The sequence below is a fragment of the Eschrichtius robustus genome, chromosome 18 (genome assembly GCF_028021215.1).
Source record: "Eschrichtius robustus isolate mEscRob2 chromosome 18, mEscRob2.pri, whole genome shotgun sequence".
In the NCBI taxonomy this organism is placed as follows: Eukaryota; Metazoa; Chordata; class Mammalia; order Artiodactyla; family Eschrichtiidae; genus Eschrichtius; species Eschrichtius robustus.
Window position 1 is genome coordinate 71,290,112 of NC_090841.1, and position 27,077 is coordinate 71,317,188.

At 35.6% G+C, this 27,077-nt stretch overlaps 1 protein-coding gene across 5 annotated transcripts in view; it reads left to right on the top strand.

The window, feature by feature from the left end:
* Positions 1 to 27,077, top strand: part of PCCA (propionyl-CoA carboxylase subunit alpha) — a 373,607-nt gene that overhangs the window by 123,622 nt on the left and 222,908 nt on the right. For all 5 annotated transcript variants that reach the window (XM_068526624.1, XM_068526626.1, XM_068526625.1 and 2 more), the window contains 4 exons: positions 3,698 to 3,776; positions 10,500 to 10,602; positions 17,064 to 17,158; positions 22,562 to 22,712. In XM_068526624.1, coding sequence (XP_068382725.1) covers positions 3,698 to 3,776; positions 10,500 to 10,602; positions 17,064 to 17,158; positions 22,562 to 22,712 — 428 coding nt within the window. The remainder of the gene's footprint in view (positions 1 to 3,697; positions 3,777 to 10,499; positions 10,603 to 17,063; positions 17,159 to 22,561; positions 22,713 to 27,077) is intronic.

Below are 27,077 nucleotides of genomic sequence, written 5' to 3' on the forward strand. Positions count from 1 at the left end.
GGAATATTCTGCCCTCATTGATTTTTCAGAGGACTTGCTCTAGCTTGTCAATTTAAGTCTCAGTTTAAATATCAGTTTTCTCAGAGAAGCCTTTTCAGGGAAAAGTAACATTAATCACTCTGAATCACATCCCTCTGTTGTTTTTATTGTAGCAGCTATCACCACTTAATGTGTTTCACACACACACGTACACTTAGGTGCATGTATATTTATATATAGTTCTCTACTAGATACCAAATATAGTAAGTGCCACAAGAGCAGATAATTTTCTGAATTGTTCATCTTTGTATCCCCTGGAGCCAGATCAGTGTTTGGCACAAAGTATTTATTCAGTGAATATTTTTGAGTTGATGAATGAAAATTTGATGGTAGAGTTAGAAAGAGGATTGCTGCTTATGGTCGAAAGTAAGACATACTGATTGCTGGGAGGAAAGGAAACCAGAGAAGTTATCTTGTCCTGCAGTTAAACCTGCCCTTCCTTTAAGGTTGAGTACAGAAAAGTAGGAATAGAAACCTTTTAGTACTTTGGTAGTAAGTTTCTGTTTTTTTAAAAAAAAATTAACATTTTTCTCACATAGTTCTTAGTAGATATCTTTTTGGAAGCATCATGCAGAAGGGAAATAAGGAATGGAGACTTTGTGCATGTTGGAGTTGGGGTGTTAGAAGGAGTGGGGCATGTATCTCTGGATCTGGGAGGGGAGGTCAGGTAATGGGGAGTAGGCATTCAGTGAGAGGATGGTAAAGGTGAGGAAATATCTGTGAACAGCACTAGGACCTGAGGGTTTTTTTTTTTTTTTTTTTTTAAGCCATCTTATCATACCAGGAGTTTCGTCTCCTTTTAAAACCTTGAAGCATTTTGTTTTGTTATGATAAGGAAGGTTGTTCTGTTTCAAACATATGTCAACTGAAGAATATAAAATTAAAGAAATGTGTTCTAGACAAAAGTTGAACAGAGGAGTAAGTCCTCCAATGGATTAAAAAAAAAAATTTGAGAGAACATTAGTGGATATTTCATACCCAGGCTGGGAAAAGAGAGGAAGCAATAGCCATCAACTTGATCATTTCTGATTTTTCTGGGCATGTCAACTTTTGACTGAATCTTTTTTTTTTTCCTTTTTTGTCCAGTTCCTGGCACCCCATGGCTTACCCTAGTTAGAGCCACAGGCACAATAAGAAAGTAGGGATGACAGACTGGGCTTTTTGATATTATTTAATATCATCTGTGTGGAATATTCTTTTCCCTGCTTTCCAAATAGCTAGATCTCATTTCTCCATGGCATGGTGACAGCATAAAAATATGTACTGTCTGAAATTTAATGACTTACTTGGCATAAGAAATTGAGTAGAATACCTTACTATTATATTATTTTCAATTATAGCTCAAAAAGTATATTGAGTTCGTGACTGTAATGTCCCTAACTTCTACCAGTTTCTCCCTCTCTCCCAGTTGTTTAATATTTGGCTTGTTAAATTTTTGTCAGGGAGTCTTCTCTTCTGGGTTATATGTATTCACAGGTCTAACGCTGCATTGCCTCCTTTGGAGGGACCATATTGCAATTGTCTTATTATATATTGCCCTGTTGCCTGACAATTTCTCACCTTTTCTGAACATACAATAGTTTCTCGTTGACAAATTATTTTATGTGTTTTGTTTTGCCATCCTAGTTCCTTGTTACCAAGGACAATTTCCCAATCTTATTTTGAACCTTACAAATCCCTATATAGTCCAAGGTCCATAGATGAATAAATGACTAAGATGAGCTTAATACTGGAATCAGAATAACTGCAAATTTCCTAATCCTCAGTGGGAACTGAAAATAGTAGAGATTTGGGATGTGGATATCATACCTCTCGTGGTTTCCTGTTCACATGGATAAATAGTTTTTGATGGTGAATTGATGACATGTTTTTTGGGGATAAAAAAGACCTTAAGTTGTTTTTAAAAGGATTTCTCAGGCATGCTGGTTTCTAATTTTTAGATATTGTTTCTTCACTGCTCAAAAACAAGCTAATTCTTCTTTACTGATCTCAGTCTAATTCCTTTATGTGATACTCATTGTGAGGCTGCAGCACTGAACAAGACAAACACCGTTCTTATTACTCTCAAGCAGGATCTGTAGCACACAAGAGTGTGTAGCGTAATGTGCTCCCAGTTTATGTTCTCAGTTTTCTTTTCCTCTGCCATCCTGCAGATAACTCTGTGTACTTCAAATTGTTTCAGTCCTTTCTTAAACCTGTCCTGTGCTTCCCCCCACCTCTGTTTCTGCTATTCCTGCCTAACATGTTCATATCCTGCTCATCCTTCATAGCCTTATATCAATGGCCCTATCTATAATATGCTCTTCTTAATCCCTTTTCTCTTACCTTCCTGTGATTCTTTTCTGAATTCCCATTGAGAGAATTATTTGGGTACTTTCCCTCTTTCTTCCTAGATTATAAGGCTCCCAGTGTGAAAATACTATGTTCATCTTTCTTGTTCTTACTGCACTTAGTATTGCTTTTAAAATGCTGTCCCACATAAGTCTATCTCACATAAATGTAACCAACATCAGAATTTTAAAAATTTAATTACTTATGAATCACTTAGGAAGCAAGTGCCATTTTAACTAAGTTGAAGTTAAGAGTGATGTTTTGTGGTTTAGGGGTCAAAGGTCTGTGACATTTGGCCCTGTCTTCCCTTTTCGGGAAGATCCTATAGCTAGAGTGTAGTGCTATTAGAGCATCACAGGCCAGGAAGAGTCCTTTAAGGGCTTACTGACCTCTTCTTTCCTCAGAAAAGATCATAAACAAGTGGTCTCAGACATGAGTATCTCCACCGTATTGTCGGAGAACCTCTAAACAAAGAGACTTCACAGCTTTTCTTGATAAATCATTGTAGATGACTCATGCTGTCAGAAATTTTACTTTATAATAACTACTCTAAATACGCAATCCTCGTTACTAACAACAATTTTATTAATTTTCTCTTATAAAACTTTGGCTGGAACTGTCCTTTGTTTTGGGCCTGACTTTGTATTTTCATAATATTCCCTAAGTCTAGGTATTTCATTGCCTGTTGCCTGAGTGGAGTAGTGCCGTAGCTTCTCCACTGATACCAGCGAGCTCTGCATCTTCTGCTCCAGTCATAATATACCAGCCATGGCTTGATTTTTCCCAAAGCCGTCATGTCAGTTCTTGCAGATAAAAGCTGCAGGCGTTCCCTGTGATTTTTCAGATGAAAATACCTCAAGTACCTGTAAACCATTACTTTTGAAAAAAAGGGAATTTAATTTGTTATGTATGCAAACGGCAGTTTTGGGGGATCAAAAGAATGCGTGTGTGCCTGTGGGTGTGTGTGCGCGCGCGTGTCCTTAATGCTATAAAAGTTGTTTCTTATATCCTTGGTTAATTAACACTGTATCTATTTCCATTTTTGGAATCCACTGTCAAATTATGTTTTCTTAGCTTTTTATTTAATTATTGGGGAAAATGTTATATTTATTGATACAGATAGTCTTTTTCTTTTAATATGATCACACTCATTTAAAAAATATATGTAAGATCATTACACTGATGTTATTTTCCTGACTCTAAAGAAAGGAACTTTTAAATAAATTAGTTATTGTCTTCTGTGTTGTCGAACATGTGGTCAGTTGTCATGTTCATGCATCCAAATGATCAAAGTCTGAACTTCTGTCTAATTCTTCCCTGCTGTTAGGCTACCCTGTCATGATCAAGGCCTCAGCAGGTGGTGGTGGGAAAGGCATGCGAATCGCTTGGGATGATGAAGAGACCAGGTGAGATTCTGTCCAAAATACACTTTTGATGAAAATTGCAGTTACTGGAGTTTTATTAAACTGACAAGTAAACAGATACCAAAGCATAATGGAATAGTTGTAATAATCATCTAATTTTTACTCTTCTAGATGGGAAAAATTGAAATTACGCAGAAAAGTTTCTTATTTATATTTTGATGATGATTATCCTATTATCAAAAGGTTTTTACCTTCTTAAACATTAATAAAGGATTATCTTTTTTTTTACAGTGTATTTTTAAAAATTATAGTCATGATTTTGTCTTCTAGGCAAAAATTACTGACGTTTGGCTATGTAATTCTGAATGTGATCAAAGATTTGAACCGTATATATTTGAAAGCAGTCATAATTTTATCTGTTTATGTATTAGTATGCATTTGCTTCCCTTTGTCTATAAAAATAGTGAACTACTATTATAACTTTATAGTGTGAAATATATTTCATTTTGAACTTGAAATTATTGTATGTCCTTTATATGCCGTGCACTCTGTTATGAATTTAGAACACTTTCTTAGTAGTAGTTTCAGAAATCAAAAGAAACTTTTAAAACAAAAATTTAAAAACCTAATGTATTGATAACATCATGGGGATTAGAAAATAATTTTTTTGAACAACTGCCTAGTACAAGCAGGTTTCAAGGGACTCTATTCAGATTTGTATCACATACTTCAAGGTTTGGCAGCAAGAGAGATTTATGTCATTTTTTGAAGGAGGGGAATTTAAAAAATCACTGAATTATTATCGTTAATGTTGCCTTTCCTGCCCTTTCTCTGCCCAAAAGTAATTTGATCTTCCAAATGGTTAGTTCTGTTTTCTCCCTTTCTTTTCCCTTTCTTCCTATTCCCTGAAATCTCTGAAAGAGAGAAATCTGGAGTTGGTGTGAAAGTCATCCAGTACAAATCTAATTCAGAAATTAGGTTCTAAAGTGAACATACAAGGTAAAACTCTCTTAGAGGCAATATATTACCCTTTAAAATCTGAGGGGAAGACACTGCACTGCAGACTTGTACAGATAGTTTTAACTCTAGAAGACAGTTGTCTCAGGACACCATTGTTTCTTTGGTTGTGTGTTAGAGGTGGGGTGATAATATGTGCCCAGTACAGACCTTTCAGCCCCACTCTCACGTTCAGTGTGGCACTGATACCAGATACTGACTGAGGTAACGTCAGATTCTCCTCTCCCATCTTACACTTACCCAGCATAAATAAACTCATTGCATGGATTGGTGATACTTGTTATTGAGATATTTGATACTGAGAGCCTCCTGTGTGACAGGCAGTGTTTTAGTAAGGTTCCAGGAATATTGCAATGAACAGAAACAGACAAAATAATCCGCTCCTCTATGCAGTTCTCTCTCTCTGTTCCTCTATATCCAGTATATAACTGGATCAGGAGTTCTTAACCTTTGAATTCACAGACCCATAAAGTTCAGGGACGTTCGTGCACCTGGATAAGGAAAAAAAGTACACATTTCTTTCACTAGCCTCTAACTGGAATTTAGTGTTTCCTCCAATATAGACAAGCTACAATAGTAGTAGTATCTGTGGGACTTTTCACCCTTTAGGAGATCCCTTATATTATCACATTACATTGTTACAGGTATCTCTAAGTTACAGTGATTGTGAGACTTGTTGTTGGAGCTTATTAACGAATAAAGAACCAAGTGCATGATATCCCAAATTTGTTTTTAAAAAACATTTTGATACCTGTATTTCAATATAATTTGTTTCTTATGCAATCCTATGCATATTCTTTTCTACATTTTAAATCACTTTGAACCTTATTTTGACAAGAGGTTCCTATGCTGCATGATACTGCCAAAGGCATCCACGACATAAACAAGGTTCAGAAACCCATTCTGGTAGGAAGAGACAAACAATGAACAAGATCAAAGTAAATCATATCCTATTGTGGAAGGTGATAGCAGTATAAGAAAAGTAAAGGAGGAAAGGAAGAGACAAGGGGAGTGCTGGAGGGAATTCCCATTCTAAACAGGATTGTCAGGGCTGTCCTCACTGAGAAGGCACATTTGAGCGAGGAGGGAAGAGTGCGGGGATTCGGATCCAGGCAAGGGAAGAGCAAGTGTGGAGGCAGTGACGCAGTAGCGTGTCTGGAGAGATCCAGGGCTGGCCAGCTGGTGGGGGCAGGGGGAGGAGTAGAAGGAGATGGGGAGCCGATTGTCTAGGACCTTGTAGGCCATTCTTACTGAGATGGGGGGGCTACTGGAGGGTTTCAGTAGAGAAGTCACAATCATGGAACTTCAACAAACTCCTAACATTATTTACATGTTTTGAATTATAAAAATTTTCAAATGTACAAAGATGTAGAAGAATACAATGAACTTCTATATACGTATCATCCAGATTTACCAATTGTCAAGATTTTGTGACTTAAGTTTTAAAAGGATCACTCTGGTTACTCTCTTGGCAATAGACTTAACAGGGGGCAGAATCATGAACTCTGGAATCAGGGAAACCAGTTGGGAGGCTGTTGAAATAATCCACGCAAAATAATGGTGATGGTGGCTTCCACCAGTGTAATGGTGGAAGTGGTAAGAAAGAGTTTAATTCTGAAAGTAGAGGCAACAGGATTTTCTGAGTGATTGGATATAGGGTTTGAGTACTTGAGGATGACTTGCAGGCCCTGTTTAAGTTATCTTATTTGTTTGCTCTTATTCTCTCTTTGGCCTTAGTGTTGATTTTATAAGAATTAAATGGATATGCTGCAACACTAATTTACTTGAAAATTTCTTGGGAAATGCCGAGACGTTAAGGTCAGAGTGAAGGCGTTTATCTTCAGGATTGAAGAATGCTTAATTGAAGAATGGTCTGCTTCTTAACCTCTCTCTGGAACTCTGCCTGGCGTGGTTCCTTTTGATAGTGGAGACTTGCAGAGCATTGGTTGACTATGTGAAATGTTTGAAGTTCGGCTGGCTAGTTGTTGTGTGTGGGTGGAAGCAGGCATAAGGGTAGGAGGCATACTTAGCCCCATTTTTACCACATAATTCGTCTTATTTGACTTTTGAAGTTCAGGTGTTGAAGCTATCTCTTGTGCTTTATTTGTAACCCCTGTGAGTTAGTGGATGTCTCCATGGGTTGGTTGGGCTTCCTCACGGGATGGTGACTTTAGACTTCTTACATAGTGACCCGGGGATCCAAGAGTATTTGTTTCAAATCCAAGTGGAAGCTGTATCACTTTTCATGATCCAGTCTCAGAAGTCACACAGCTTGCCTTCACCATATTTTGTTGATTACCAGTGAGCACAAATTCTACCTGAATTCAAGGGGAGGGGCATTAGACTTCAGTTCCTTGTGAAGGAGTGGCAAGTTTCTTAGAAGAGCATATGGAATGGGAGATGCTGTTGTGGCCATGTTTGGAAAAGACAGTCTGCTACAGTCTATTTATAGTAAAGAATGAGGTAATAAAGATGTTAAACACTACTTAACGGTTTTATAAGAGATGTGTATTTTGTGAACTCTAATTTTTTTTTATCAGTGTTATCCCCTTTTATATGGCACTTACATAGCCATTTCCCTGAAAGCCTTAGCACTTATTTTTCATTATTGTTCTTAGGATCTCATATTTATCAGTCATTTCTCCAGGGCTACTCTCAGTAACATATTCTTTTACGGTAGGGTTACTCTTCAGTTTCTTGGCAATGAGATTTGCTATGCTGCTTTTAACCAATGGATTTTTAATTTAGAATTCAGTGTTTTCGGAAATCGCTGTATCTATTCATATATTGGGCATCTTTGGTAAATAAGTTAACCCTTTCTTGGTCAGTAAATGTCACATTGTTTCAAAATATTTTCATATAATTAGTAAAAATACATACATAAACAATTTTCTACCTAAAATTACTCTTTTCAACTTGATAAATAAGCCATCTCTAAAACTTTGTTGAAATTAACAAAAGTATAACATTATTTGATATAATGATACAGGACCCTCATTTAAGAAATTTGCTCTCTATCCTCTGTTAATTTGGAAAAAATCAAAACTTTGGAAAAATTGAGAGAACAGTCCAGAAAACGCCCAGATATTTGTCTTCTGGTGTCACCAACTGTTAATATCGTGCTGCACTGCATTTACTCCTTCCTCCCTCGAGGAGGAAATTTTTGTGCATAATCCACAAAAATTTTAACATTCTTCAGATGGAAAACTTAGTAGCCATTAATTGCTTTATTCTTTTTTTTTTTTTTTTAAACATCTCTATTTTGGAGTATAATTGCTTTACAATGGTGTGTTAGTTTCTGCTTTATAATTTTGCTTTATTCTTGTATCTTAAGGAGTGTGTCCCTCTTGTAACATCTTCAGGGAAATAGCATCTATACTTATCTTAGAGTATTTAGAACATCTGAAAGATTTAAAAAAGTATAGTGTTTGTTGTATTGTATAATAAATTAGGGTAAGAGTCATGGAGGTTGTTGAAAGTAGACTCAGATATTTTCATAATAATCTCTGGCTTTCTTTTCCTTATCCCTATTTATTTATTTATTTATTTATTTATTTATTTTTAGAGTATAATTGCTTTACAATGGTTTGTTAGTTTCTGCTGTATAACAAAGTGAATCAGCTATACATATACATACATCCCCATATCCCCTCCCTCTTGCGTCTCCCTCCCACCCTCCCTATCCCACCCCTCTAGGTGGACACAAAGCACCGAGCTGATCTCCCTGTGCCATGCGGCTGCTTCCCACTAGCTATCGATTTTACATTTGGTAGTGTATATATGTCCATGCCACTCTCTCACTTCGTCCCAGTTTACCCTTCCCCCTCCCCGTGTCCTCAAGTCCATTCTCTACGTTTGCATCTTTATTCCTGTCCTACCCCTAGATTCTTCAGAACCATTTTTTTTTTTTTTTAGATTCCATATATATGTGTTAGCATATGGTATTTGTTTTTTTCGTTTCTTTTTATGGCTGAGTAATATTCCATTGTATATATATGTGCCACGTCTTCTTTATCCATTCATCTGTCGATGGACACTTAGGTTGCTTCCATGTCCTGGCTATTGTAAATAGAGCTGCAGTGAACATTGTGGTACATGACTCTTTTTGAATTACGGTTTTCTCAGGGTGTATGCCAGTAGTGGAATTGCTGCCTTATCCCAATTTAAATGAAATGTTATGGCATAAATGGAAGATTGATCATGTCTACATTTTGGAGTAACCCCACTAGACTTTAGGTGTTGTGAGGGCAGTTTCTGTTTTAATTTTGTATTTCCATCACATATATATATGCACCAGGCACATAGTTTCATGAGTAGTAAGTATTTATTGAATGAATGTATTACTGAGTGCTACAAATGACCTAAATGCAGTTTTCCATGAGCTCCAAAACATGTTGGTAATGCTTTCAAACCTGATAATTTATTTGGGTGACTTTGATTTTTTAAATTTTTGGTATTTTTGATTTAAATGCAAAATGAAAACTTTAAAATCATTAGAGCAGAGACAACCTGTAAAGTACTATGTTTTTTCCTTGTGAATCATTGTATCCCACCTAATAAAAAGTTGGTTATATGGTATTGAAAACAATGGTTCATTGTGCTTTCGTTTCTTCGAGGTTTGTAGTCTGAGATCTGAACTCAATTCCCTAAAATCAAGGGAGTAATGGAGGACTAAGAAAACGTGATACCTTTTCTCTGAGAATGCTGAGAAATAGAAATTTTTGCAATATGTTTTCAAATTTATTCTTCTAGTCTGTGTTTACTTGCAATGTTGTATTTTCCAAGCACACAAACAAATGAGATAGTTATTTCTAATATTGCCAGATGGAGTGTTTGCAAATGAAAGGATTAAAAGAATTTTAATGTTAAACATTAAATACAGGTATTTGATCTGAAGATTAAGAAACTATTAATTACATATAAAAGGAATTAAATTTTATACTCTTGAGTATATCAATGAATGGAATATAACATATACCCTAGTTAGTGTTAGGTAAGCAAGTTTGAGTTTTTAATAGACTGAGTGAACTCATTTCAAAGTGTATGACTTTAGTAAGCATATTTTAATAATGATAATGTTTAAGTTATAGTTTGGAAATAAAATATACAAAGCAATAATTAAATTCATATTTTTATTTAAAAAAATTGAACTTTTTAAATTATTATTTTTGAACAATTTTAAAGAAGATAAAATTGTGATGATCTGTATGGATGTGTGGGAGGTCATTGTTTTTAAAGTTGTGTATTTAAAATATCAGGGAGTCTTCTTGAGGACCCTCCTTTTGTATTCTTACTGAGTATATTTGCTATGGCTTTGCCCCAGTTGTACAGTTGTCTAGGTCCTTTACATTTTTGTGTGCATCTTCTGACTTCTGAGTCAAATGGATATGCATTTTTATATATTTTTATTAGTGGAATTAAGGTATAGTAAGGTCAAAGAAATGAAATTTTATATGATTTGTATGGTTTATTAAAAATACCTCATTTTTAACAGTTGGTGAAGTAAGTATTGGTGTTCCTGTTTCTATAAAAATCTAGGATCAGGGAAATTAAAGCATTCACCCAGAGTCACAGAGCTAGTGAGTAGAAGAGTTGTTCAACCAAAATTAATTGAGTTATTTGTATATTAAGTGAATTTTTCTCTGCTTTGTTCAGAAGTAAGCACAAATAAACCTTTAATTAGTTTTCTTTTATATCGAGGGCTGTATTTGTTTTGTGTTTGTTTGACTGTTCCGTTTTTCTTTACAGGGATGGTTTTAGATTTTCATCTCAAGAAGCTGCTTCTAGTTTTGGTGATGATAGGCTACTAATAGAAAAATTTATTGATAACCCTCGTCATATAGAAGTCCAGGTTGGTACATTTTAAGATGCTTTTGAATTATTATAACTTTAAAATAATATTGCTTACTCCTATTAGAAACACATCCTTTCTTACATTTAGAGTGATTGTGAAAGCTCTGGTATGTTCCAATAAGTGTGAAATAGAGAATGTACATAAGGTGATCGCCTCCCTTTGGAGTCTGGTATCCTTTCTTTAAAGTGCCAGAATGTTGATTGGATGGGGAATGATACAGAAGCCCAGCTCCAGAAAGCAATAGTCACAAGATGTCCTTCCAGGCCGAATATATTCTACCTAGAGGCGCACTCAGTCCCCTTCTGTTACTGGGCCACTTTGGGGCATTTTTAAAAGAAAAGTGCCTGACCTGGACTCTTGTATCATTTCGGTTCACAGATGTCTGTGTGGCTTATTGTGACAGGCGTTCTGCTATTGGATAGAGATGAATAAATCATTTCTTCTACTCAGATTAAGATTGTAATCCATCTGTTAAAGTGGTTGTGGAGGTGTGGCTTTCAGCAAAAGAAAATGTTTTTTTCTGAAGTAAAACACAGATGAAGAAGGAAAGTCTACCGAAATTTTCATTTTTCTGTCAGAAATGCCTTTTGCTAATTTTACACATTTTGGCTATGAATTGATATGTAACAATTGAAATTGATAAAATATAAATATCAGATTAGAAATCATATTGAAATGAAAGTATTATTATTTTTTTCTTAATTTTGTGTGGATAGAGTTCCAGAAAATTAAATAAAAGGTTATTTGCTGCCCTTGTGACTTCTGATGGGGCATAATAAAACAAAGTCTTAGATTTTGTCATTGTGTTTTCTAAGTTTAATTATCACTTTACATAGATATTATTTTTAGTTAGGAAATCTTCATGTAGATCCTCAAATCTTCCAGAGTGGAAAAAACAAATTGCAAACATATAATCCATTTATATTTCTAAAACATTGAACATAATGTATTTCTTTCTGAGGCTAGCAGATTTTGTTTTGTTTGTTAGTTTTTGTTTTTAGATATTCTAAATTGAAATATCACATATACAGTGAAGTCCACCTAAGCGTACAGTTTAATAAAAATTTATTTATACACATATGTAACTGTGTAACAACCATCCAGATCTGTATGTGGATCATTTCTGTTATATCAGAAGATTCTTTCATACCACCAGTCAGTCCTTCTCCTTGGCCACCAAAATTAACTGCTGTTCTGACATCTAATACCATAGATTGTTTTTGTTTGTTCTTAAACTGCATGTAAATGGAATCATACGATACATACTTGCTTGTGTTGTCTTCTTTCACACAACATCGTATCTGAGGTTCATGAGGCTGTGCATTATCATTCGCTCAAAAATTGCTCTGTGGTGTTCCATTATTTGAATAACCTGCAATTTATCCATTTTTCTGATGGTGAACCTTTAGGTTGTTTCCATTTTTTTGATATTATGAATAAACTGCTATGTCTTTTTATGAACATACATACTTTCGCATATACTGAGGAGAGGGATTGTTGGATTACATGGTCAGGTTATGTTTATTTCTAATAGATACTGTGGTTGTTCTATCAATAACATATACTCCTGCCCATGATATATGAATGTTTCCAGTTCAGCCATCTTTTCCAACATTTGGTGTTCTCAGTTTTTTAATGTTTAGCCATTTTATTGGACATGTAATAGTATCTCTGTTTTAATTTGCATTTCCCTGATGAATATTGATGCTGAGCATGTTTCTATAAGTTGATTGACCAAAACTGGATATCTTATTTTGTGAAGCGACTGCTCAAGTCTCACCCTTGCCCCCCTTTTTCAAATTAGATTTTTTAGAATTATTGAGTGTTCAGGGTTCTATATCTATTTTGATTATGAGTCCTTCACCACACACACACACACACACACACACACACACACACACACACACACACACACACACACACACACACACAGCATATCTTCCCCCCATCTGCGACTTACCTATTCACTTTATTAATAATGTCTTTCAAGGAATAGAAGTTCTCAATTTTGTTGAAGTCCAGTTTAAGTCCAATTTGCATACCCAAGTTAGGAGCTTTATTGTTTTAGGTTTGGTATTTAGGCCTGTTACTCTCTTTGAATTTTTTGTTTGTTTGTTTGGTGTGAGATGGAGTCAAAGTAAATTTTCTTACATTCTCATACCCAATTTTTCCAGCATCATTTATTGTGGTGTACATTTGCTGTAAATTAAGTGACATTTGGTCACTGTCTTGTTTTGGTTTTGTAGTAAGTCTAAAAATCTGGTACTGTAAGTGCTCTAAATTCATTGTTTTTCTTCAGATGATGTTGGCTTTTTTTAGATTCTTTGAGTTTCCATGTAACCTTTAGACTTTGTCTTGTCAATCTGTCTCTACCTTCTACCTACACTCCCACCCTCCCCCAACATCAGATGGGATTTGGATCATATTGAATCTAGAGATTATTCTGGGGAGAATTAACATCTTAACAATATTGAGTTTTCTAAGCCATGAACTAGAATATCTCTTCATGTATTTGTATCTTTAATGTCTCTCAGCATCTTTTTGTAGTTTTGAGTGTAGAGGTTTTATCTATCTTTCATTAGATTTATTCCTGGATGTCTGATAAGTTTTGACACTATTATAAATGTTATTTTCTAAATTTCATTTGCCTATTGATTGTTGCTTATATGTAGCAACAGTTGAATTTTTTGTATTAATCTTGTATCCAGTGTCCTTTTTAAATCCACTTGTTTATTTTTTGTGTTTTGGTTATCTATTGCTGAGTGATTAACCATCCCAAAATGCAGTGATTTGAAACATTTAAGGTTGTACAACAATGTGAATGTACTTATTTAATGCCACTGAGTTGTACACTTAAAAATGGTTACAATGGTAAATTTTACCTATATTTTGCCACAATAAAAAAACTACACAACATTTAACTATTTCTTATTCTGTGGGTTGATTGGGTTCGGCTGGACACATCTTTTGCCTCACTAGGTGTCTGTCCACTGGGGCAGTAGTCACGTTGGGGCTTGACTGGTTTGGAACATCCAATGTTAGTGCCTTGGAGGATTGACTTGAAGATGAGGTCAGCCAAGACATGGGACAGCTGGGCCTCTCTCTTTCTCTCTTTATTCATTCTTGGGGCATTTCCACATGACTTCTCCATGTGGAATTTCTGTCAAGATATCCAGACTTCTATATTGAGTATCAGAGCTATGTGAAGTAGCCATTCTGCCTTTTAAAGTTTAGGTGGCACAGGATCACTTTTGTTGCATTTTGCAAGTCACTTGGCCAGCCTAGAATCATTGCCATAAGTGCTTATGCAAGGGTGTGCATACCATGGTTTGTTATATTCAGGGCTATTTTTGGATACTAGTTATCACAACCCTTTCTGTGGCCCCCAATGATCATGCCCTTCCATAGGCAGAATATACCTACCTTCCTTCCAGAACCAGAATCTCATATTCAAACTTGGTTCAGGTATGGATGAGGCTTTTTGTGTATGGTTTCTCAAGAGCAGTTTTTGTGATGTGAAGATCTCTGTATTTAAAGACAGTGTGACACTCACTTATCAAAAATACAATGATGAGAAAAGGATATGACACTGCAATGAATACCCCCTATTCAACAAGGTAGAAAAAGGGAGGCACACAGTATTCAATGGTTCTTAGCAATTGAAACCCAGAAATTCAAGCTGAGAGATCCCTTTGGAGGGTTTTGTAATAATTCTAGTGGGAGAGGGTAGCACCTTGGGCCAGCGTGTGGTGGAGGTGGTGAGATGTGATTGAATTCTGGATATTTTGTGAAGGTAGACCAGACTTTCTAAAGATCGGATGTGATGTATAAGAAAAAAATAAGGCATCAAAGATAGTTTTAGGCTTTTGGCCTGGCGAATTGTAAGAATGGGACTGTCTTACTGAGAAGGGAAAGACTGTGAGAGGTGCATGTTTTGGGGGAGGAAATCAGGGTATGAAGATGGACCAATGAAGGTGGAGATGCCCATTAGATATCAAAATGTAGGTGTTGAGTAGACTGTTGGATATTTAAGTCTATAATTTAGGGGAGGTATTTGGGCTACCTTTCCTGTAAGATCCTAGAGGCAAAATTAATTTCCTTCCCTTTTCTATATTCCCCATCTAGCACTTATTTGTGCTATTCGAAGACCACTTATGCCATTTTATCTTTAGCTATCAGACTTTCCTCATAGACGAAGAAGTCCTTGAGGGCAGAGGCTGGATCTTATTCATTTGTTGTCCCTAGCAACCAGGCAGTGTCCTTCACATTACTAATACTCAGTAAATGTTTGTTCAATTGTTTTAAATAGTTATATTTCTACATAAGCTTTTAGTTTATTTTAATTAACCATGGTGTATATTCTAGCCGATATTTTTAAACTTAGGTGAAAATATCTCCCAGTAACTTAAATAGGCAACACAGATGTTTCCCATATCTGATCTACACTTGGAAGGTTTTTTACTTATTTTCTTCAGTTTTAATTAATTAATGTTAAATAATTTGTGCACATGATGAAGGGTATTCAATGAAAAGTAAGCCTTCTTTCACCCTTGTCTCCAAGTCCCCTGGTTTCTATCCCTAGAAGCAGGCACTGTTACTGTTTTTTGAATATCCTGCCATAGTCTGTGAAGTATATACATGTATATCAACTATTGTTTTTCACACGAGCTATCACATACTGTGTTCTTTCTCGTGCTGAAACTGTGTACTGGCAATAGGAATGGCACAGCTCTGTGTGGTTTAAACCAGGGCACTGATGGCATTTTATGGGCTGGATCCATGGATGTTAAAGGGCTTGCCATTATGTGGAGCAGTCTATTATGATACAGCTTTTTCAGTAAGCAATATATCTGGGAGATCTTTCCATATTCAGTACGTGCATATCTGTAAAGGGCTATAGTAAAAGTTTAAAAAACTCATGATGTGTTTAAGTATTAACTTCCCTTACAAGCACTTTTTATTTATAATGTTTTCTGGTTACTTTGTCTCTTCATTTGATTAATAGAATTCCCTGGTTGTCCAGTGGTTAGGACTTGGCGCTTTCACTGCCATGGCCTGGGTTCAATCCCTGGTCTGGGAACTAAGATCCCACAAGCTGCGCAGCACAGTTACACAGACTTCAGGGAAAAACAAGCTTGATTCTGTGTATATTTGAATCTAATATTTTACAGTTGAAAATGTTTCGAAGAATTCTTGGTTATTGTGGCTTTATTTCTTGGAGACTAAGTCTACTTTCACTTCCACGTCAATTAGAATAAAAAAGAAGGTAGAATAAATTTAACGTTTAAAAATAGTTCTAGATGTACTTCATGCAGTCACCTTTGAGTCTTAGAAATAAAATTCCAACTTACTGGCATTTCATTACTGTAATGTTTTCCTTTGTTTGGAAGCATTCTTGAGGTTTAGGTAGGTTTTATTCCTAAAAATTAACCTTGCAGTCATTTATTAACTGTTCATTTTATAGTTTATTATACTTGTTAAACCATGATCTCTTTTGATTTGATGTTTTCAGCAGCCATATAAAATATTAAGATGATATTATCTACTATTTATAATGCATGGGAAAACAGTGACTTGCCCAGAGAGGTGGCATAGCTGTTTGCAGCTTAAATTAGTGCCTTGTTTTTGGCTTCTAGAAGAGCTTTTACCTCCGTGAACTTAAATATATGCATTCAATAATATGCATCTACTCCTTAATCATGAAAATAGATTAATCTGTTTCTGAAGATCAAATATTCTATGCAAAAACATTAATAAAGAGCATGTTTTACTGTTCCCAGATCTAGCTAAAAAGATATATGTTAAATTTGAATTTCAGATTAACAGTGATTTTTATTTTATTTTTTTAAAGTAAAAGTATGTCCCATTCAGTATTTGGGATATATTTTTATTAAAATTAAAAACTCCAGTTTATTTCCCATTATTACAAGTGGGAAAAAGCATAATGTTATATATTAACCCCAGACCTTTTACCAGTTTCTTATAACAAAAATAAAGCACAGTAAAAATATCCATATATAAGTAACAGACTACATACTGGTTGCAAGTGAAATAGCATTTCCTGATCAACAGACATGATAATATTAACAACAAACAGATGTTTGTAATAATACTTGTGGCTCTCCTACGTGCCACCGAAATCTAGAATATATTCTCTTTATTGATACTCATTGTCCCTCGCAAAATTGGTACAATTGATTCTGATATTTTACCCAGTGTATTGGAAATGTAAGATGAGAATTTTTTCCTCAAGTCTTTAATGAAAATGTTCAGTTGAGTTTTGGAGTGGTAAATATAAAATTTTCCTCCACTAATGTCAACCAAAAGAAGACTGTATTTGAGAGGTACATATATGTTTTATGAGGTTGGAGGGGTGTTGCATGGAAAGAATGTTAATTGGGCACATATGCCATGGAGATGGCTCTGTAATTTTTCAAGTGGTATTATTGCTCTTTCAGGTTTTAGGTGATAAACATGGGAATGCCTTGTGGCTCAATGAAAGAGAGTGCTCAATTCAGCGAAGAAATCAGAAGGTGGTAGAGGAAGCACCAAGGTAAGAGCTTCTCCCAAGGAAACTTTATAGTAGTCTGATTTTTATGTATTTCATATATTTCTTTCCCATTTTATTAGCTAAAATTGCTTTACTAGTAATAGTAGAATCTATTAGTGTGTATATATTAAAAATTTTCCTCATGGAGGTGTAATTGGCACATAATTATCTCTTGAACAGCACAGTTGTTAAGGGTGCCGACCCTCCATGCAATTGAAAATCCACATGTAGCTTTTGAAGGAGGCCCTCTGTATATGTGGTTCCTCTGCATCTGCAGTCAACTGACCTTGGATCTTGTAGTCCTGTGATATTTAGTATTGAAAAGTGTAAGTGGATCCTCACAGTTCAAACCTGTGTTGTTCAGGGGTCAACTACATTCGTTTAAGGTTTACAGTATAACAATTCGATATTTGTATATATTGTGAAATCACCATAGGAAGTCTAATGAACATCCATCACCGTATATAGTTATAGAATTTTTTTTTTGTAATGAGAGCTTTTAAGATCTACTCTCTTAGCAACTGTCAAATAAGCAATACAGTATTATCATCTATAGTCACCATGCTGTACATTACATCTCCACGACTTATTTGTAATTGGAAGTTTGTACCGTTTATGTCCCCCTCCCCCTCAACCGTCAATCTGATTTCTGCATCTATGAGCTTGTTTTTTTTTTTTTTTTTTTTTTTTTAAAGATTCCACGTATAAGTGAGATCATACAGTGTTTGTCTTTCTCTGTCTGACTTATTTCAGTTAGCATAATGCCCTCAAAGTCCATCCATGTTGTCACAAATGGCGAGATTTCATTCCTTTTTTTGTTTTTTGGGTTTTTTTTTTTTTTGGCTGTGCAGCTTGTAGGATCTTAGTTCCTTGACCAGGGATCGAACCTGCACGCTTGGCAGTGAAAGCACGGAGTCCTAACCACTGGCCTGCCAGGGAATTCCCAAGATTTCATTCTTTTTTATGGTTGAATAATATTCCACTGCATGTGTGTATGTGTGTGTGTGTGTATATATATACATATATATAATATACATACATATATATATACCACATTTCTTCATCCATACATCAGTGGACACTTAGGTTGTTTCCATGTCTTGGCTATTGTAAATAATGCTGCAGTGAACATAGGGGTGCATGTTTCTTTTCAAGTTTGTGTTTTTGTTTTCTTCGGATAAATACCCAGAAGTGGAATTGCTGGATCGTATGGTAGTTCTGTTTTTAACTTTTAAAGTAACTTCCATACTGTTTTCCATAATGGCTGCACCAATTTACATTCCTACCAACAGTGCACAAGGGTTCCCTTTTCTTCACATCCTTGCCAACACTTGTTATTTCTTGTCTTTCTGATAATAGCCATCCTAGCAGGTGTGAGGTGATATCTCATTTTGGTTTTGATGTACATTTCCCTGATGATCAGTGATGTTGAGCACCTTTTCATGTACCTGTTGGCGATCTGTGTGTTTTCTTTGGAAAAGTGTCTTTTTAGATTTTTTGCCCATTTTAGAATCAGATTTCTTTCCTGTTATTGGGTTGTATGAATTCTTTATGTATATTGAGTACTAACCCCTTATCAGACATATGATTTGCAAATATTTTCTTCTATTCAGTAGGTTACCTTTTCATTTTGTTGATAGTTTCCTTGGCTGTGTAGAAGGTTTTTCGTTTGAAGTGGTCTTAATGTATATTTTTATAATTAAGAATTTGCCACTTGATCTTTCTCAGTACTTCAGTGAATGAAAGTGAGAGAATACTTGAACAAGAAGTTGGGGTTTTATTAGAGGAAAAAGTGGGGTGATAACCCACTCTGACTCCCATAGTCTTCTAGGTAGCCTAGACCCTGTTGGTGTGTCTGAGCACGTGGAATTTCTGGGATACCTACCTTCTAGGCTCTCCGGTTGGCAAAAGTTTCATAAAGTTGATCCTGAATTTCCCGAGTTTATCCTACCATGAAGAGGCTTTTGGGGCATGGTTCTTAGAGATTCCTTGATTCATCAGAACTACTTTGGGCACTTCTCCAAGCCACCTGTCATGTGTTTGGTGTAGCAATTTCATGGAGCTTTGTTCCTACTTTGACACTAGGTTGGTATTTATATATATTCTGGTTTCCTCTTACTTCTTAAAAATCCCCAGTTGAGTGTTCATTGGTATTTTTAGTAACCAGACATTAAGGAATATAACCAATTGTAGCTTAATCAGCATAGCCAGTGTGCCTTGAAAAAATGTGCGTGTGTGATTTCTGAAAAGATTAGGTCTGAATATGAGTGGATTTTTAAAATCACGGAGTATTGGTAAAAATCAAATCCTATATCTCCCTCAAATTATAGATTTAAATATCCAACAGTCTGCTCAACACCTACATTTTGATATCTAATGGGCATCTCAACCTTCATTTGTCCATCTTCATACCCTGATTTCCTCCCCCAAAACATGAACCTGTCAGAATCTTTCTCACCTTCACCATGTTGTGAAGAACAGCCCTTTGTGGCCTACATGGGGTGTAGCCCTTTATCTCTTGGCCCAGAACCAGGATGTAAGACGAATGGAAGAAGAGAACCAAAAGGAACGTTCTATGTCTTTACGAAGAGTCTTTGAACCTGCCGGTGTTGTTGACTTGGCAGTGATCCGAAGTTAGGTACTTTTCTAGGGAGTCTGGGATATGTCTGTTTTCCCGAAGTAACCGTGTGCCCAGCTAGTTGAATGGAAAAAGGGGACAGGGGATGATGGTAGAACAGTAATAGTCTCTGACACACCACTTTTGCAGTCTTATGTTTTCTTATCTTCTTGTCTTAACATTTCCAATATAATTAACTTTCTCTTTTTATTCGAAATCCACTCAAGTCTTACCTGGGATAGAAATCTTTCACAGACTGGGAACCTTGAATCATGATTTTTATTTGTTTCCTTTCTTTCTCTAGAAATGTAAGTTTTCATATGAACATCTCATCTATTAATTTAGAGAAAAATCCAAGGAAAACTTAAAGCAGTAGGAAAAAAAACTAGAACCGATTGTTAATAGTGACTTGACATGTATTTGTGTATTGTGAAATATTAAAATAAATGGAATATGCAGTTTTCGATTCCTGGAGTAAGAATCTCCCTCTGTGCTTTGAGTGCAGTGGTGAGCTTGCTTGCAGCTCTGAGTATCACTAGCAGAGTTTATGACAAGGGAAAGAATAAGACCAGACAGGGCAAAAATAGTTTTACTCACCTGTGCTTGAGATTATCCAAATGTTACGATGTTAATCTTTAGTTGCATTTCCTTTTTTTTTCTTTTTGGTTGCATTAATTTTGTCAGCCATTATTGTTGAAATGTCATCTATGCCTGTATTTGTTAGGTTAATGCAGAACTGTTATTTATAATAGGTAGATAAGATTCATAACATCCGAATCCAATGATGAATCCTAATGTCATCGACAGGGAGACAGTATGAAGTACACTTCCCATCTGTGAAGTATCCTTGCCTCACCCTCAGCCAGTCAAACCTGAATCTATTCAAGGCTCTAGATCTAATCAGCAGTTTACAAGAAATAGAAATGTAATATGGATGTTAAAAGACCTTGTGGACATTGCACGTAGAGGAACGAGACAGGAAAATGACCAGATCCTTGGCTTAAAAAAAAAAGAAGAGGGCATTACAAGTTAAAAGAATCATAAAGATGTAAAAACCAGTCAAATGCAGTGGTTAGGTCTTATTTGGATCCTGATTCAAAGATATTAGCTCTAAAAAGATATTTATGAGATAATCCAGGAAATTTGAATACTAACTGGATATTAAAGCTATTAAGGAGCTCTTGTTAATTTTTAAAAGTGTGATTATGTTATAAAAGAGTACTTATAGAAACAGATATGGAAGTTTTTTTTATGGAAGAAGCGATACCTAATTTGGGATTTGTTTAAAAAAAAAAAAAAATGGAGAAGTTCCCTGATGGCCTAGTGGTTAGGATTCTGGGCTTTCACTGCTGTGGCCTGGGTTCAGTCCTCGGTCAGGGAACTGAGATCCCATAAGCTGCGTGGCACAGCCAAAAAAAAAAAAGGGGGGGGGTGGGGCTGGTAGAAAAGTGGGCATGCAGCATAGACAAAACAAGAACAGCTATGTAGTAATAATTGTTACATATGGGAAGCAGGTATGTGCAAGTTCATTATACTCTTCCATAATAAAAAGTTCATGAAATGTCATCTAAATCTTACACATTTGAGAATAATTTTAATCCACAAATAGAAAAGTAGTCAGTGTTTTATTTCTCAGAGCCTTTTTTGCATAGAAGCAAAATATGTGAAAATGCAGAAATGATTTGATAATATTCTTTTCAGGGTTCATTGAAACCCTTTACTTGCCTGCTGGAAGGTGCTTTTTTATTGTGAAATAAAAGTTTTGAGGATTTATTAGATGTACAGTGGATTCTTGTTATTTGTGGTAGTTATGTTTTTTTTTTTAATTAATTAATTTATTTTTGGCTGTGTTGGGTCTTCGTTGCTGCGTGCGGGCTTTCTCTAGTTGTGGCGAGCAGGGGCCACTCTTTGTTGCAGTGCACGGGCTTCTCATTGTGGTGGCTTCTCTTGTTGCGGAGCACAGGCTCTAGGCATGAGGACTTCAGTAGTTGTGGCACGTGGGCTCAGTAGTTGCGGCTCGCGGGCTCTAGAGCGCAGGCTCAGTAGTTGCGGCACATGGGTTTAGTTGCTCTGCGGCACGTGGGATCTTCCTGGACCAGAGCTTGAAATTGTGTCCCCTGCACTGGCAGGCGGATTCTTAACCACTGCACCACCAGGGAAGTCCTGTGGTAGTTATGTTTTATAAAGTCACTGTGAATTAATAAATACTGAAACATTGCTCCCAGGGGAGATACAGAATTAAGTTTCTGTGAGCCTCTGGTCAGAGCATTTTCATCAACCGATCAATACATAACCTTGTTTTGTATGTGTTTCTGTTGAAAGACACCTTATTTTAATATATACTATTGATTCATTAACATTGAACTCACCGTCTTGGCCAGCAGTGCTATAATGCTTGCCTGAAGGAAGCTCACCTAATACACGTTTTCTCCATAGGGCACGACTTCCAGTCTTACTTGGAGAAATGAATACATATGTTAAATTTTACTCATAGAAAACAACTACTTGTGCTAAAGTAACTGTATATTTTATAGATTGATTGAAGTTGTAGTGTAGTGTGGAAAGTTCAAATGTTTTATAAAAATATTAAGTTGATTTATTTAAATATGTTATGCTTAATAACACAATAAGCATACATTATAAGCATATGTAAAGCATATAATATGAAATCTTAAGTTGATACAGATGATCATATCTGAGTAAACGTTAAGAAAATTTTTATGTAATGCACACAAAAGGTTACTTAATTTTTGTTCAAAATGAAGGAAATTACTCTTTCTTATTTGCAGCCTTTTTCTGGATTCTGAGACTCGAAGAGCAATGGGAGAACAAGCTGTAGCCCTTGCCAAAGCAGTAAATTATTCTTCTGCTGGAACCGTAGAATTCCTTGTGGACTCAAAAAAGAATTTTTATTTCTTGGAAATGAATACGAGACTCCAGGTAACAGAAACTCTGGTTTTCATTCCTCTTCACGCCTCTATACTTTTCCCTTCTTCACCACCCCTTTTTGTGTTATAAAAGCTAAAAATCAACTCCTTAAAGTGTTAAATATTTAGTTTTTATGCTTGTGCTAAGAAATCTGTTGTAAATGACAGGTAAGTATCAGGTTAATGGTCAGTGTCTAGCCCTTCTGCTTTGTTACTGTTAATACTTCATATTGGAAATTCCTTTTTTTTTTTTTTTTTTTTCTTGAACTTTCTTGATGAAGTGCATTAGTTAGGGTTCATGTGCTGATAAGAGAAACTACTCTAGATATGATAAATAGAAAGGGATTAAGGGCTTACCAATCATTGGAAGGGATGGAGGAAGGAAGGGTATCTAGAGTGAACTTGGCAGTAATGACTCTCAGAACTGTACCACCCAACCTGGCTTCTAGAGGAACTGACACCTCTGCCACAGTTATGAGGTTGAGAAATCAAGCGGCTGCTCCGGAACTTGACTTTAGGGACATGCTTCCTCAGTTTCAGTCAAGGTCTCTGGAAGCCACTGGTGCTGTAACTCACTAGTGGCTTTATTTCCTTCCTTCTTCCCCCTTTTCTTTGATTTAAATTGTAAACTAACACACACATACAGAACATTACATAGAATACAAATGTGTAGTTGAAAAAATTATTAAAAGCAAGAGTTCACGTAAGCCTCAGTAGGATCGGGAAGTACCGAAATGCCCAGCGCTTCTTACCCCCGCCCCTCAACTTCTTCCCCTTCTCCATCTTCTTATTTACTATCTCCATCTTCCGCCTCCATCTTCTTATTTACTATTCTGACTGAATTCTAAACATCTCCTTATATTTCTGGATAGTTCTTCCTTTTATTTATGTACACCTAGGAAATAGAATTAATTTTGCCTGTTTCTTATTTAAACTTTAAATCAGTGGGATCATATTGTATGATTTTTATATTTGGTTTCTTTTCTCAACATTGTGCTTATGAGATTATACCATGAGACTGATTTTCATTTACTGTGGCAGAATTTATGTATCTAGATGCATTTTGAGACCAATGGTAATACATATTTATAGTTTGTATAGGTATTAACCTCAGTAGTTTTTGCTCAAAACTTACGATACTCCTGCTTGAAATAACTTATTTAGCTTGTATTCTATTCTTGTGAACATCTTTAGAAATGGCAGAATTTTGCTTTTTAAAGATTAATTTGATTTTGATTAAAAATATGTCTTTATAATGAAAATGTCTAATTAGATAATTAGCTGGGAAATCATGTTTTTGATTAAAATGGAGACTATTATGTCATGATGAGACTAATAGCTTGTAATACGATTCTGAACGCAATTTGAAGTGACTACAGTATATTTTTATTTTATTCAAGGCACAATACTAGATGGTTTAGTTGGGGTACTTAACAGAATTTGCAAAATTAATAACCAGTGTTTGTTTAGGGCACTTTGTTACTACGTTCTAATTTTTTTTCAATCTATTTATTTTTTATTTGTTTCTGGCTCATTTATCTCAGCCTGTAAGTTTTTTTAAGTTTGGCCCATGGTTGTTTTTGGTATAAGACTTCTGAAAGTTGATATTTATTATCAAATAATTCTGTGTAGGGAGTCTAAATCATTTAGGTACCTACGTTTATAGTTTGTTTCATGGATGGCTTGCCAGGAAATATTATGTTCAGTACCCTCAAAAAAGATTATAAATGAATTTCAGGAAAAAAATGAAATTCATAAAGAATTTTATCATATTAGATCTCATAGTACCTAATTTTATGCTGTTGAATAGCACTTTTATAATTTGTCTCCCATTTAATGTGTAACAGTATCTCTTTTCTCTCTTGCATTTGCTTCCAGTGGCAGTAATCTTGTCAGTTACCAGACAAATAAATTTTGATTTTTTTAAGAAGCATCTGTGTGATGGAGGGATATTTGGTGGTGGAGGGTGAAACTGAATGGGAGCATGAAAAAAGGATCTTGGATTTCATAGTATTCAGAAAGACATTCTTAGATATTTCAATGACGTCTTTCTGATATTGTTTAAACAATTCAAATGTCCTTTTAATAGTAGATTTTCTGTTTCAAATTTCTTTGCTAACCTTAAATTATAATACTTAAGGCACATTCACCAAATTGTTTATCTTCTAAGATATATGTTATCTCTATTTAGTGTTTCAGTTTGAGCCTGGAGAGCTATAATTTTCTTTGTTTTTTTTTTTGTTTTTTTTTGTTTTTCCTTGAAATTTCCTGATTGAACTGTCACTTTTTCAAGCTTTAGTACTTGTACATTTTTTCCTGGTAACAGAAATGTCAGTAGCATCTTCACTTTGCTAGATTTTCTTAAGAGCGATATTTGAAATAAATACTGTTTCTCCTTAAAGAGAAACACTGAGAAAGTCACCAGGTTTGGTGCATAAATACTGGTTTTGTTCTCAGTCTGGTCAGAATTTATGTATTAGGATTATCTATGCTATCCCCATATATGTTTGTTTTTAAAGTCATTGTTTGCTTTTGCTGAAAGATAAAATTCAAATGCTTTTGCATTACAAGTCCCTTTTCTCTGTGGCCTTAATCTCTCCTTTCTTTTCCCTGCATTCAGTTTGACCTCTGTGTGCCTTTTATCATGTTACCCCTTTGCTTGGAATGGTCTCTGTTCATTTCTCCTAGTAGGAGTGCACATATGTATCCACCCATGCTCACCTGTTTCCTTCTGTCTTCATTTGAAAGATGGATAGATAGATGGATACTTTACCAAAAAATACAATTTTATTAAAATGTTATTTTAATGAAATAAATGATATGTAATTTTGCTTGAATAACTTTAGTTTCCTACTTTATTGAGTTGAAATACTAAGAATTGGTAATACTTGGTTAAAAGAAAATCTAAATTGTTCAGAAGAGTATACATTGGAAAAACAACTTCCCATACCACATTTTTGTTACCACAACCATGTATTTTTCCTGTAGAGGCAACCTTTTGTTTTACTTAAAAATATATCTTTTGTAGTATTCCATACCTAATTTAAAGCATTATCTTCTTCATTTTTGTGATTTTTAGTATTCAGTTGTATGGATGTACAGTCATATAATTTCATTAGTTTCCTAGTGATAATTTTTGAAGTATTCTGCTCTAGCAGATAGTGCAATTATTGAAAGACCCTATACGTCATCATTTTGCACATGTGGAAGTAGAATTGCCTGGAAAGTGATATGTCCTTTTATAATTTAGTGAAGTATTATCAAGTTGCCTTTTATAGAAGAACTTGCCTGGCCAAAAGGCAAGTTTTGCCTTTGGATCTTTGTATGGTAGTGGAAAATGTGTCACATTTTCATTTTTCTTATTATGAGTGAGGATGAATTTTTCTTCATAGATTCCTTTACATTTCCTGTGCCCTTTGGGTTTTCTTATTGACTTATAGATGTTTTTATTTTTTCAAGAAGTTAGCCATTTGTGATATCATCAGGAAGCACTGCTCGATGAATATTTTCCCATTTTTAAAGAGTGAGGGCTTTCTAACCAAAGGCCTCTGGCACCTGATTAAATGATAACAGCTTTAAAGGTAGAGTGCTAGAGTGAAAGTCTTATCTTTCCCCAGAGCCATTTGTTGACATTCCAGATTGGTAAATAGAGGCCTTCCCCCTCTCTCCCCAGAAGGATTTGTTTGCTTCTCAGAGCAAGTTTGCTCTCTCTCCAGAGATGAAGAAGGGCAGACATGCCAGGAACTCTTTTTTTAAAATATTTATTTATTTATTTATTTATATTTGGCTGTGTTGGGTCTTCGTTGCTGTGCATGGGCTTTCTCTCGTTGTGTCGAGTGGGGGCTACTCTTTGTTGCGGTGCGGTGGCTTCTCTTTGTTGCGGAACATGAGCTGTAGGCGCACAGGCTCAGTAGTTGTGGCTCACGGGCTCAGTAGTTGTGGCTCACGGGCTTAGTTGCTCCGTGGCATGTGGGATCTTCCTGGACCAGGGCTCGAACCCGTGTCCCCTACATTGACAGGCAGATTCTTACCCACTGCGCCACCAGGGGAGTCCCCAGCAACTCTTATATAAGCTCTGAGATAAATATTTTTGGGGTTCCGCCCCTGTGATAGGTGCACAACCCCCTGCACGCACAGGGACGTTAGACCCATGGGGAATTGGGGTGTGAGAAATGGTGTGAAGATGCTCTGTGAGTAAACAGTTGCTTCCTTCTCCAGTCCGGAAACTGTGTTTGTTTCATGGCAGGATTAACAAATGAAATGTAGATATACAATATACAGATATGGTTTGTGGCTACTTTTGTCTCACCTATTGCCTGTCTTTTTGACTTCGTATATGTTTTTTCTTCCTAGGGAGAAAATTTTTGTTTTTAAATTT